The sequence below is a fragment of the Erpetoichthys calabaricus genome, chromosome 2 (genome assembly GCF_900747795.2).
Source record: "Erpetoichthys calabaricus chromosome 2, fErpCal1.3, whole genome shotgun sequence".
NCBI lineage: Eukaryota > Metazoa > Chordata > Cladistia > Polypteriformes > Polypteridae > Erpetoichthys > Erpetoichthys calabaricus.
Genome location: NC_041395.2, coordinates 170,217,492 through 170,232,340, shown reverse-complemented (window position 1 = coordinate 170,232,340; position 14,849 = coordinate 170,217,492). Strand labels below are relative to the sequence as shown.

At 37.9% G+C, this 14,849-nt stretch overlaps 1 protein-coding gene across 1 annotated transcript; it reads right to left on the bottom strand.

Moving 5' to 3' along the window:
• Positions 1-4,290: 4,290 nt before the first annotated feature.
• Positions 4,291-13,565, bottom strand: fitm2 (fat storage inducing transmembrane protein 2). Its single transcript, XM_028794764.2, has 2 exons — positions 13,360-13,565; positions 4,291-5,508 (listed from the first exon to the last, which is right to left on the bottom strand). The coding sequence occupies exons 1-2, from the start codon at positions 13,563-13,565 to the stop codon at positions 4,902-4,904; spliced, it is 813 nt and encodes a 270-aa protein (XP_028650597.2). The 3' UTR covers positions 4,291-4,901.
• Positions 13,566-14,849: the final 1,284 nt, after the last annotated feature.

The window sequence follows — 14,849 nt, the reverse complement described above, 5'->3', positions numbered from 1 at the left end:
ATACACATTTGAAATATTAGGTAGGTCACATACAACTGCATTTGCCGTTAATTTGGATACCAATGTATTCCTCATCTTAAAAGGAAAACATTTCACAATATTACCGACACCTATTTTATTTTAAAATTAAATTTGTATGAACAGGCTTTTATTATACCAAAGACACTGTCAAAATATGCTTCCTGAAACAGTTAAGTCAATTCAGTTCAGTTTATTTTTTATATAATACACTTTACTGTGTGCAGGCTCCAGATGGCTTCCACAGATTTAAAAATATTAAACAGCAACATAGTGTAAGATTTACATACATAAACACATATCAAGTTAAATACACATTAACGACGATGGTTAAAACGTAAGCACAGTCAGTGCATAAAGAGAACTAGACAGCTGTCCTACCCCTAGCACAAATTCTTAGAAAACATACGGTTATATAAGTGTATATGGTCTTTAATGTATGTATTTTAATCATTTGGCAAAAAAAATGCAAAATGTGAACATTTTCCTGGACAGCAATGCACGGTAATTCCAATCACATGGCTGCTTCAGTTTCCAGACTCGTCAAAGTTCAACTCTTCTAACGATCACTTCAGTGATTTAACATTTTGCCTTTGTAAATATGAATTTTAATCTAGCAGCATCACAGGTCAGCCGTGGTGAGCTGTTTTGATAGTTCAAAGCACCATAGGCTTAACATTGAAGGCATTATTTTAGGAGCTCCGTTAGCTGCATGCAGTGGTGGTAGGCTAAGCTACAGAAGAGTTATTTTTTGTTTGAGTTTTTTTATTCTCAGTGTATGGTTTTTCCATTGCACCGAATGGTGCATTCAGTGCTGTGTGAGCCCATGTGCATATGGGTGCCACCTTACATGTACTTGACAGATACAGCCTCTGCTTGGCTTTGGGCTTGTTGAGCAACAGCGCTAACCTGAAGTGCTGCGTTTGCTCAGGTCTGTTGTGCATGCACTCGCAGACATTCTGTATTTGTTGTGAATTAAAACTAGTTTGGGTTTTATTTGTATTATAATCACTCATCACCCAAAAAACAATGGTGTAAAGTCAACACCCCTCTGGTAAATTTGTCCAGGTGCAGATTCATGCTAACACAAGATCCACCTTGAAAAAAAAAGTTGAAAACAGAGGAAAGGAGAACAAATCTCTTGAAAAGTAGACCACTTCAGTTCCCCTAAGTCCTTGAGTAGAAATGAAGTATGGTTCTTGAGACTTAGGCCTACAGGCTACATCCTCCTTCTGGATATTCTACTGCTTCCTACAAGACATGCTGAATTTCAAAACTGTACTAAATATATGAATATACCAAAGTAAGATGGTTTGGTATTGTGTCAGTGACCATTTTATTACATGGTTTCTAATTACTGTGATGTCTGACTTCATGTACAGCAACAGTACCACAGCAAGATACTGATAAGAAAGACAAAAGAAGAGTCAGTAACAGCTGGTAATGATGGCCATAGTCACACTGAAAATACGTGTAACAAACAGAACTAATCTGCAGCTCTAGTTTTAGACTCCACAAATTAAAATGCGGCAGTATGTTTTTGTCGTCTGCAGCAATCCTACCAGCTAATATAATTTCTCTCCCTTTACAAATTTAAAGAGATTTACTTTTCATCCCCAGCTTGACCCTGAATCGGAGTATGCGAATTTAAGGATGTAACATAGTTAGCGCTTACCCACTGTTTTAACTCACTGAAGTAGTCTATTAAAGATTCAGTAGGAGGAACAGCATTACATCTGATTGAAATATATGCATGAAACTGAATATTAGGATTTTAAACAGCATCTCCCAAAGGTAGCATGCAAATTGAAAGCAGTAATAGCCCCACTGCGGAGCGCCGAGGACTGTATCTGACTGCGGAATGTAATCATGGAATAGTATCATCACACTTCTGGATATACTGAAAATGCCTTAATAAATAAATATGGGCCAACACAGCAGGATTGCCGAGTGTCATTTTCAAATTTGTGTAATAACATAGTATAGGAAGAGATTCCAATGGTGCACTTCAATATACCTCTGGCGTTTTCTCCATCAGAATGTTGTTGACAATACGAGTAAACTCTGCTTCTGTGCGGTGACCTGGGTTAGGGTTAGGATGAGCTGCAGTTATTAAAGTAGGACTGAGGCGTCAGTGCTACTAATGCTTCAGGTACTTTCACAGAAGAAAATAAATAAATTGATGTAAAAGTTTGAATTTTGAGTGTACATCTTTTTTTTTTTAATAACATCTTTAGCACTAGCTAATATTAATGTATCATAAACTCTGCTGGTCAGAAAGGAAGTGTGGATGAGGTAAAAATTGGAGCCGCAAGTACAGTAGCTGTGTTTTTTATTTTCTTTTTGTCACAACTGGATCTCACAGATTAGATTCATTTTAGAAATTAAAGGTAGAATTTCCTCAGTTAAAAACAACTATGTTTGCTTTGTAAGCTTTTATTTAGTAGGCTGCTATGGCTCCCTGTAACCCTGAACTCCGGCTGGACTCCACTCCTTCTTTGCAAAGATCACAAAGATGGAATAAAATCTCTGCCTGAGTTCTGCAAAAGACAAATTAAAAAGTGTTTTAAATACACTGAGAATCTGTACAGAATACCTTGCTCTAAAGCAGGGGTTCTTAACCGGAGGTATACATACCCTTTGGGGGTATGGGAACCAAATGCTGGGGGTATGGGACTCGATCTCCAAGTACTGGTATTTGTTTTATTTAATGTATTAATTTATACTTGGGTAGTACGTGAATGGAACGCGATAGAATCTTCGAGAACATTCAACATTTCCTGCAAATGCTTGTATTTAATTTTACACGTGTGTATTTACTACAACTTTAAATTTTAAATTTAATAGGTCTTAATTTTAATATTTAAATTTAATAAATGTATATTTACTGAACAAGCGTGTATTTACTCGTTTATTGGCAATGTACGTATCTCGAAGACTCTAGAAGCACGTTTTGCATTGAATATAAAAGGCAGCGACTGCATGCCGCCATTCATTTTGGCAACTAATATAAGGAATGGTGATGATTATTTCAACAGCCAAGTAAAGGGGGTATGGGACCATATTGGACAATCCATTGGGGGTCTGGAGTCATCAAAAGGTTAAGAACCCCCGCTCTAAAGGAAATGTAATTGTGTTTGCACATTTATAAAGTATAGTGAGTTCGTGTTCAAGTCAGGGACGAGGCTTAATGATTTTCTTAAGTTTGAGTAAAATGAAATAAAAAATAAAAAGAACAACAAAGAACTTCAGATTCCAATTACACATTCAGACAGAAATCATTTCATATATAAATATATTTTTTTTAATTTTGTACAAGCAAGCTACATTAAGTTAAAAATCTGCAAGAATATCCCAAAAACTAATAAAAGTCTAACAGAAACCACCCCAATGGCAGAATCTCTAAATAGGCATTGGCACATTCTGTTTGTTTGCTTCTTATGTCCAGCATTCATTTGAACAGACAAAAGCAGAACATTAGTGTCCTTCTATGTTGCTATAACTCAGAGTTACTATTGCACATGTGAAAAGACTAGAGTGATGGATAATGGTCCACACATGATAAAAGTTCAACCTTATGTCAAGCATCAAAATGGCACCATTAAGCTTTTTGGTTTTTTTTTTAATTAAAGCGTCAATCAGCAACAATTTTCTAGGTGCTGCTATGCAGTTACAGTAAAGAAATTACCAGCCGTGTAGTTTGACTCAGCTATATGGACTCAATTAATAATTCCTATAAACAAAGAAAATCTGGCGGACAGGTCTAAGAATCATTAACAGCACCAGAATTGTGCATCAAGGTGGCAACGAGAAATCAAGTAAAGGATCAGAGTTAAAAGATGAGCACTCCAGGCAGCATCAGCCCCCAACACATTCACTCCTGAAAATCACCGAGTGGTTGTTCGGACAGTTTCTGGCCAAATGCAAACTATCTGCACCAGCTTTAGCATTTTCAGAAATTGTTTACCTGCTCCCAAAACAGTTAGGGAGCTACATTAAATTAAATAAAAACATGCTTAATGAAAACCTCTGATCTGGCAGGCACTGCATTCTGGTCACGCATTATGCTCAATAGGCAAAAGAATTAATAAGCAGGAGGAAAGGGTGAATGAAATGCTAAGGAATGTGAAAATGCTGCATATCAAGAAGTAGCTTATTAATAAAAAATATGTATATACAGTACATGCTATGCGTGTGCATATATAAAAATATTATATATAAACACACTGCTTGTTCAGGATAACCATAAAAAGGCTCTTTACCACTTTTTAGTTTGTAGGCCCCATCCTCAAAATGACTGGTTTTAAGAGCATATCCATTATATGCACACATATGTAGACCTAATGGCTAAAAGATAAAAAGCTACATCCTTTCTTAATATGCAAATTATTACACTTGTATAAAATCTGTTACGTTTAGCCATCTATGCATTCCAGGAGCAAATTCATGACAAGACACGTGAAACCAAAGCATTAAAAGAGAAGCCTGGAAATGAAGCAGACTTCTGAACACTTAGCAGATGTGGATGTAAAAAAAGTGCAAACATACCTGTCCACAAACATTTGTACTAGCATAATGAGTGAAATAATACTGCATAGATCATATTTCCAATAAATGAGACAATAAAAACTGATGTTCATTTATAACATAGTGTACTGTATATAATATAACATTCTGAAATCCAACGTATCCAGGTTAGGTTCATGAGGAAAACAGTTCCATGGTGCAACTGGGACAGCACCGAGCTGGACCCATAAAGTTTCTGGGGAAAATGTATGCAAAAAAAAAAAAAAAAAAATCAAACTTCTTATGGACTTCATAATTGTGTACATTATTCTTCATATTAGAATACATCCTAGAGTGCCTTTCTGGTTAATAGAAAGTTAATTCAGATTAGTTCTTTGAATTTTAGGAGGAATTCCTGGTGAAAACTGTGCTTGATACCACAGTTGATAAGTCACATACCATGCTAGAATTCCAAAAGCTGTACCAAACATTTTGTGTGAAATGGTATGAAAATACACAGAGGTGAAAAAGAACATACAAACCCAAATTAGAACTAAAACATTGAGTGCAATGTAAAAAACATTAATAAGGCTTTTGGCCCAGTCCACTGGCTTAGGGTTCATTTTTTTCAGATCAGACATGATGGCTGTCTCTTCCAATATAATTAATGCTGAATATGACAGTAGAAAGGAGTGACCAGAAATATCATATCCAAACCAGACCAGGCCATGCTTTTTACATTCTACCCTGGAGGCGTGTTCACTTTTGAGAATTTCCTTGGATTCCGATTCATAACAATTCCCAGTCACATCCTCAATATAGAAAAACAATGAAGTGCACAAATACCAGATCGTAGTTCCAACCACAAGTGAGCATAAACGCTGAAGGACAAGCTTTCGGTCTCGTTTCATATAATAGTGGGAAATTAATATAAAGGGCAGCAGCAAAATGAAAGTCCAGCCCCAGGCATACTTGACAAAGTATCTGGAAAGGAGAAAAATAAAACAGTTAGCAGACGCAAACATTTAGGTTGTTAAAACGCAAGTGCATTAGAGTACACTCTGCACATTCAGTGGGACACTCTAACCTTGCTGGCAGCAAACAGTTATAAAGACAATATACTCCTTTCAACTTAAATGAGAGGAGCACCCAGAATATTTGCCTTTCCTCTATTCCAAGACCTTCCTACATATCAAATAAATTGCACAGCTTCATGGTGTTCCCATTTTCTGTTTGTGAAACTTGTATGGTTCTAATAATGAGGCTGAATTTCAGGACTGGACTCTTTTGTATAACCTTGTAAAAATTCACAATTATAGAATTGAACTAGCTAACCCATGAATTGAACCAGCTAACCTAGAAAAGCAGCAAACACTGCCACTAACCAGGACTGAACAGGCTTTTCTAGTGACAGTTTCTGGTGCTCCCCTCTCCAGCTTACTTTCCTTTGATTTTGAGAAAAGAAAATCACCCCCTTCGAAATATTCCCATTTTTTTTGCTTAAATAAAAACACACAAACCGATATTTTTTCCAGCTTTACTTACTCAATACAATCTATAACATCACAGTGAAAGATATCACAGCTATAGTTCAGAAGAATTTTAAAAAATATCAAATAAGAAATACTGAGATTAATAAAGGATCAACCCCCCCAATACCCCAAAACCCAATCAGGTGTAAGTAACCACCATTTCCATTGCAGACCATGGTTACTGGCTTCCACCTGTGATCAACTGTAAGCAGTGTGGTTAGTGAAGCATAAAAACAGCTGTTCCTGGAGCATTCCCTTGCTTGGTAGTGCAACTGACAGCAAACATCTGACTATGAGAGGCAAGCCACTTTCAAAAGATCTCAGGGATAGAGTTGTGGACAGACATAAGGCAGGAGATGGATACAAAAAAAATCTCTAAGGCTTTATCAATCCCAAGGAGCACAGTAAAGTCCATAATAAAGAAGTAGCAAGTGTTTGGTACTACTAGGACCCTCCCTGGATCCGGCCATCTCTCCAAACTGGATGGAAGAGCAAGGAGGAAACTAGTAAGAGAGGCTACCAAGAGGCCAATGGCCACCTTGAAGGAGTTACAGGATTTTCTGGCAAAGAGTGGAGAGCATTCCCTTGCTTGGTAGTGCAACTGACAGCAAACAACTGACTAAGGGTGGCAAGCCACTTTCAAAAGATCTCAGGGATAGAGTTGTGGACATTATTCACTGATTGCACAATATAATTCGGTACGCTTTATTAATCTCCAAAGGGAATAATGGATCCACTATAGCTACAGTCTTCGTTTCTACCCAGGGAATAATTTCTTCTCATCTCATCTTCCCACCCACTTTTCCTGGTGAGGGTTTCAGTCAAATAATTTCTTCATTTAGTTACACATTTGCCGGTTTGTAATGACATTTCTCTTATCTGAACATTAAGTCTACTCAAAAGGACATATGACATAATTGGCATTGGAAATTGTCTAGGAAAATTTAAAAACTAATGCAGTTTGGCCATTAGCCACACAAAAGAATTTCTTTACTCAGGAATGTTCATAGACTTTTAAGCTTGACCGATTTTGAGAAACAACACTAAAACAAAACCAGTTTTATTTTTAGTATAAACCTCCTGAATGCAAATACGTTTGTTATAATGGCCCTAAAGCTTTTCTATGTCATGTATCCATCGTGTGCTTAGTGTGTCCTGCGATAGTAGTCTGTTGTATTGAGGAATGTGTGACAGTCAAACACAGCCAGATTTTATACTACATGCTGTGAAAAACATGAAATGAAACATCTGAACTTTAGAATGTTGTACACGAATATGAGGAATTTCTAAACGTGCTCTGCTGTACTTGTTGGTTGGATATTCTAGATTTGTGCTTATGGCTTGTTGTTATCAAGTTTACCCAATCAAATTTCATACAACATCATTGTTACGACAATAATGGTTTATTTATACATAATATATAAAAGACAACAGAGCACCACCAGACATGGTTCTATCAAGACCCACTACCATCCCAATAAATCTAGGATGGGGCCAGCATCTTCCCGGAGATACTTTAAGATAGATAGATAGATAGATAGATAGATAGATAGATAAGCAAGGTGAACGGCAATGTGTACTGTTAGAAAACAGCAAGCAAGATGGCTTAAGGATTTCTGTTCTCAGGATCTGCAAGTTTTTATTCCAACAACAAAAAAAAAATAAAACTAGAATTAGAAATCCAATATTCTGGTTTGCAGAAAATGCTATTTAAAGACACATTCCACTCATTGTGCCAGTTCTACAATGGATCAAAAAACTCTTCCTGGCTCTACTTTAACTTACTGAGGACAGTGAGCAAAATGGATTGGTTAGGATGATGAACACTCTTCAGCATTTTCTGTTTTTAAAGTACTTTTATTAAAATAGAAACTTTATGAAGCACACTACAAGTGAATATGGCACCAATGTAACTAATTAGCTTGGGTGTATGTGTGCTTTTTTTTGTTGCACTTATTGCCGTTTGGTTAATAAAAACACAAATAAATAAATAAATAAATAAATAAAAAAAGACCACAACAACTACAATTCCTGACTATAAATTTAAAAAGGCAGAAAATTCCCCATGTAATAAAAGTCACAGCAGCAGTAAATGGAGACATCAAACTCATATTTCTTACTAACATTTCAGACAGAAAGGTAGAACAAGTCAACTGAGTGAATGAGGAGTTTAAAAAGATTACCAAGAAGAAGAACAGGAATGAAAACCTGTAGGCACTGTGACCATGCAGAATTAGACCTGGGCCCCCACATTCTGGGGTGTCTACAGTGACTTATGTGTTGTGATTTTGGTAGGAAAGTGGGTTCACCAATTAACTTGTGTGACAGAAATAATTGCCAAAGTATTTACTTAAACTTCACCAAAAGGCTTAGTACACACTCTCTTTTCTCAATTATTTTTTGTCAACCTCCGGGTCAATTTTTTTTTTTTTTTTTAAAAACACACATTATATTAGATATTTATATTTTTGCTCTGATTTTGTGAAGTAAACTGTTTACTTATCTCTACAAATGAAGCGCTATTACCCATATAGCTCATAGGGAACAGCAGTTATGGTCACGTCATGAAAGTCAGAAGTAAAGACAACGTCAGCTAAGGGCAACAGTGGACAAAAGCGCAACCTTCTTGACCATTTAGCATGGGCACTGATTTGAGAGACAAGAAAGTATAGGCAAGTAACTTGAGATCATGCTGAATGACTATAAAAAGAGAAGCAGGAAGTTTCATCAGGAACAGTGCCTAGGCAGGGACAGTATGCCAGGGTTGAAGGAGTCACCCTTCTTGTTCTCAACAAGTGGATGATTACATTTGTTGCCAACACCAAATGAAGTCTACCGGCCAGAATGTAAGATTCCTCACTGCTACCTCTGTATGTGACAAGGTTTAGCTCAACAAATTCCTATGTTAAATGGCATATAATGCAAGCCAATTACTACTGATCACATTCACCCTGTGATAAAAGTACTTCTGTGAATAACAGTGGAAACTTGCAGGATGACACTGACCCCCAACCACATGGCATGTGAATGGTTTGAGGACAATTTGAAATCAGCCGTGCACTTTAAGAAAATTTAAGAAGTTACCCGAGACCATGTTTCCCCACCCCCCACCATCATCATCATCATCAGACCTCCTACTTGTCTTATGGAAGACTGGTGTTGCATCCCTACAATAAAGTTATAGACCCTTGCAGAATCTATGACAAGACATGCTTAAGGTGGTGTGGTCACTTATGGTGGCCCAACAGCCCATTAATATAGTGAATGTAGACCCCTTCTGTCACCTTTACATGTACATTTATACACATACACTCTTAATCAAGCTGCTCAGGGTTAATGTTGTTTTTTTAACAATTTTCTTACAACATTTTTTTTTATCTAAATTCTAGTTTTTTTTCATCACGTTGTGTTGCTTTGTTTAATCCACAATCAATATATTCAAGTACTTTATAGAAGTCTAACCCATGTTTACATATATTTCAGTATATGTGGTTAAGAGTGGGATAGCTTCGCCTAAACTCTGAAATGTTCATTTATTATGTGTAAAGAATTTCTTACTGGTTTCCATCTTCAATTAAAATTATCTTTATGTCCACCATCACCATGCAGATTTCTCAACTATACCTGGAAGAAATCGGAATAGCTCTGCCAATGCCAAAAAGCTTGGATTTCAATTTCTTTAAACACTTCCTGCTCGCTCGATATTATACCTGCTTGCTTTTTAAAAGAGGTATATGAAGAAACTGTGCATAGTGTTTTGTCTATTATAAACAGTTCTTTAACAACAAGTTCTGTTCCGTTTTGTTGTAAAATTGAATAATTCAAATACTGCTCTAAAAGATTAATCTTGACCATGCAGCTGTCAAATTCCATCCCCCTCTCTCTATATCCATTTCTTTCTAAAATACTTGGAAAAATTGATTTGTCTCAGTTGCAGCCCTTTCTAGCTCAAAATGATTGTTAAGTTTCAGTCTGGATCTGGAGACCATTTCACAGCACTGGATCTGCCCTATTGAGAGTGACAAATGATTATGTGCTGTGTTAATTCTGAGTTGATCATGAAATTCTTACTCATCAACTTGAACACTGGGTCGGCATTCAGCACACTAACCTTGAATGGTTCGTAGATTACCTTATACTCCACTCACAAATATATAGTTTTTATACATTACTAGTAAAAGGGAAGGTCTACAGGGCAGTAGTGAGACCAGCTATGTTACAGTATATGGGTTGAAGACGGTGGCACTGACCAGAAAGCAGGAGACAGAGCTGGAGGTAGCAGAGTTAAAGATGCTAAGATTTGCATTGGGTGTGACAAGGATGGACAGGATTAGAAATGAGTACATTAGAGGGTCAGCTGAAGTTGGATGGTTAGGAGACAAAGTTAGAGAGGCGAGATTGTGTTGGTTTGGACATGTGCAGAGGAGAGATGCTGGGTATATTGGGAGAAGGATGCTAAGGATAGAGCTGCCAGGGAAGAGGAAAAGAGGAAGGCCTAAGAGGAGGTTTATGGATGTGGTGAGAGAGGACATGCAGGTGATGGGTGTAACAGAACAAGATGCAGAGGACAGAAAGATATGGAAGAAGATGATCCACTGTGGCAACCCCTAATGGAAGCAGCCAAAAAGAAGAAAAAGATATATTACTTACTCCATGCAATTTGTAGTGGTAGCCAAGAAAAAAATTGAATCTCTGTTTTCATGCAGAATGGAGAGAAAGAATGACCTAACGTAAGTCAAGAGTGACTAGTGCTGTACAAGGGCAAATAATATGAAAAACGTCCATAGAAAAAAGTAAAAAAATCTCATGTTACTTGTTTCGCATAATCCACATTTCTGCTAACCAGCTGTTTTCTCAAAACATGCAAAACAATTGTTTTGCTGCTAAAATATTGTACTTGTAAAATATCAGTGCCTGTACAAAGAGAAAACCTAAAGGCTCATGGGATTGACTTTTTTGACCTGAAGATCTGCCTGTCCCGGACATTCGCTGTTTAGGAGCCCTGTTTTCAATTCAGAAAATTCTTCCCATGAATCTTTAGGTTTCTTGTTTAAGTACACGCTGATAATTCTGGAAGTAACTATTTAACAATATTTTAGCAAAAAGGCAATCCATTTGTACAATACGTTGTGAGTAAACCTCTGCATAAGAGACATGTGGATTATGCAAAATGAGTAACGTGTGATCCTCCCCCCCCCATTTTTCCATGAATGTTTTTCACATCACTTACAGATGTTCAGCACTATTCACTATTGACTTCAGTTACGTCATAAACTTGTTTTCATGCAGAATGCAGAGAAATGTGAGAAAAAAAAAAATTTTCTCAGCCACCACTATAAAGTATGTGGAATAAGTAAGATATGTTGGGTGGCATCAAACTTCAACTCAACAAATCAAAACACGGATAATCTTTTTTGGCCTTTCATCCTCTATTAACTGTATTAATAGCAATTCCAAACATCAGGTCTTTGTTAGAAACCCTGGTATCATTTATGACTCTGATTTCAAACTTGATACAACGAGAAAAATGTTGAGGTCAAAAGTAACTTCTTCAGCTTAGAAACTATTTAAGTTTAGTCATGGCACTATCTTTTAATAACCTGCAGAAGTGCAGTCATACTTTTGCTTCATTCCATTTTGTCTATTGTTGCCTCTCTACTGATAGTCTTCTCTGTCCAGACTACAACTACTGTAATTTAAAATGCTGCTGTCATAATCTTGACTGTCACTAAAAGAAGACATCACATTTCACTCATCCAGGCTCCTCTTCCTTGGCTCCTTATAAAGTACAGGGTGGATTTTAAGATTCCAAGCCTTACATCGGTCTGCTCCATCTCATCTTGCTGATCTCCTCTGTCCCAGCCCATCCACCAGGTCTCTCGGACCCTCTAATCAGTTATTACTGTCTGTTCCACAGACTCACGTGAAGCTGTAAGGCGATTGTGCCTTTGTTGTAGGGGTCCTCAGCTATGAAACAGCCTGCCTTTCTCAATAAGATCATTGATTATTTTAAATCACAATTAAAAATGTACTGATATTCACTTGCGTTTAGGTCACATTGACAATCTAGCCTTAACTTTGCAGTTTTAATTGTGTTGCTTTATTTTCAAAACATATATGTACTTTTACGGCAATTAACTGTCCATCATTGCTCTTAGCTGTGTGTTACTTTTGCCTTTCTTTTTTATCATTTAATTAAATGTATTTTAACTAATTTTAATTAGTTGTTGTTGATTTTATTCTTGTAAAGCACTTTGTCAACTTTTAGTTGTTTTAAAAGTGTTATATAAAAAAAATTGACTTAATGTTCACTCCAATAATTTGATAGTCTCCTGTCTTCTGTTTTAGTGCAGATTTTTTTTTCTTTAATTGAGAATTTAAATTCCACAATTACAGTGTACAAGTGAGGTATACAATATCTTGTCCAGTATTGGTTACAGCCCAGTACCTCAATGCTTGTGGGACAGCGTCTGGCTTCCTGTGACCTTGAAATGGATCCAGGAAATGGATGGATGTACGCTACTATTTTGACTGTTCCAAAGCCAATTGCTCTAAATGGAATAACAATCCATCACAGGTAAACTTATAAAAAATTCACATTACAACAAAATTTAAAGTAGAATGTTATTTCTAATGCATGGGATATTTTGACATGTTAAACCAGTATTCACATTTACAACATCATCCAGTTAGGTTAAGATTATTAAATAAAGCCTAAAGAAGTGGACCACCGCTAGAAAGGCAATGGGAAGTACTGACATGGACAAGGATGAACATCACTCAAATGAAGTACTGTAATCTAAAAAGGTGCTGTGCAGAGGCACAAATGGAGAAACCCGATTTAAACGAGGTCTGGCAGCCCTGCCGTTAGCACCTATCTCAGGAGAACAGCGCGACTCCATTAGCATTACAATGCAATCCTTCGGATTCACTGTGCCTTATAAGGACCTGTCCTTTGGATACACACTAGAGGACGCATCTATTTATACCTGCAGCCCTGCGAATGCCCTGTCCCAAACAGACAATGCCTATTTTCACAGCCGTCGGCCTGACGCTCAGATTGTAATTATTTGATCTTTTTCATGGTCAGAAGTCCAGATTATTTTTATGGTAACCGTTTGCCCATCTTCCACCCCGCTTGCTGAAAGATCAAAATCAAGTGCTGAAGACTTAACATGCATTTCGAAATCTACATGCCCCATCTTACTGATTTATACACAAAGCAGATGAACTGAATGGGAACTATGAAGTGCTCAAATAAACCCATGGAATCACGACAGGCCACGCCGCTTGTTGTACTCACACATTGAAAATGTTCTTCTTGTTGTTAAAATAGGAATCGGGAAGGATTTGCATCTCCTTTGTAAATGACCCTACAGTCGTGACGAAAATAAAAAACCAATGCATGTTTTTCCGAAGCATTCTGTTGTTCCAAAGATCTTCAGCTGCCAACACGCATTGCTCCAACGCCGCCATTCTGTCTATTTGCCTAATTTCCACGCACACCATTGGCTCCTGGCCGGCAACACAAGGTCTTAGAGCCAATCAAGAACAAACATTTCTTCACGTGATATCGGTTGTCAGGATATACATTATGGTGTCAAGAAGCGTCATTAGGAAGTAGCGCTGTACGGATTCCTTTGAGGAGGTTGTCCTTGGCCCGCGAACAGTGCGATCTCTGCCGATGTCATCGAGTAAGACAAAAGCAGGCCAGCTATGGTATGGTGCCACTTAGCGGCGCTTTAAGTGACATGCTGAAGAAAACCGAATAACTGGAATGTGTAGCTGAAATGAATGACGTGTGTCCTTGTGTTCATATTAACCTAGTTATAATACACTTCTTATTGAAGTTAAACAGAAATCGTATGTTGGAATGATACAGCGAAATTTACTACCATCCCTCTAATTTTGGGTATGCGGAAAAAAACCTTCCATACTAAATCCTGGAATGGAAAGCAAATGCTAATAAATGTATAAAAATAAACGTTAACATTATTCAAAGTTATTGTCTGTTTTTACCTACATTTTATTACTCTTTAATTTAATATTGTTTTTTTTTTTTGTATCAGTATGCTGCTGCTGGAGTATGTGAATTTCCATCCATCCATCCATTTTCCAACCCGCTGAATCCGAACACAGGGTCACGGGGGTCTGCTGGAGCCAATCCCAGCCAACACAGGGCACAAGGCAGGGAACCAATCCTGGGCAGGGTGCCAATCCACTGCAGGACACACACAAACACACCCACACACCAAGCACACACTAGGACCAATTTAGAATCACCAATCCACCTAACCTGCATGTCTTTGGACTGTGGGAGGAAACCGGAGCGCCCGGAGGAAACCCACGCAGACACGGGGAGAACATGCAAACTCCACGCAGGGAGGAAGCGAACCCAGGTCCCCAGATCTCCCAATTGCGAGGCAGCAGCGCTACCCACTGCGCCACCCTGCAGCCCATGTGAATTTCCCCTTGGGGTTAATAAAGTATCTATCTATCTATCTATCTATCTATGCAAGGCTACTATACGTGATCATCTCGAAAGACATTTTAAAGACCCGCGAAACCAAGGATACTCGCCATGGTGCGTCTCGTGAAAACATGAGACTTGGTGCCAAGAGATTGTCGCGGGGCCGTAGCAAAAAGGACAGCGGCTGTACAGGCTTTAAAAAGATCGAAGGGCAGACCCCGCCCCCGAACGCGAGCAGCATTATACATCCTGCAAGAAAGAATTCAACCACGCCCGGGGCCAGAAATAAAAGACAGGTATTGCTCTTACAACGTCACGCGAGA

Excerpts from the sequence above, each read along its gene's own strand:
- fitm2 (XM_028794764.2), bottom strand. The coding sequence starts at position 13,565 with ATGGTGTGCGTGGAAATTAGGCAAATAGACAGAATGGCGGCGTTGGAG. Across the intron at positions 5,509-13,359 it reads AAGAAGAACATTTTCAATGT|ATACTTTGTCAAGTATGCCT; the intron begins GTGAGTACAACA and ends TCTCCTTTCCAG.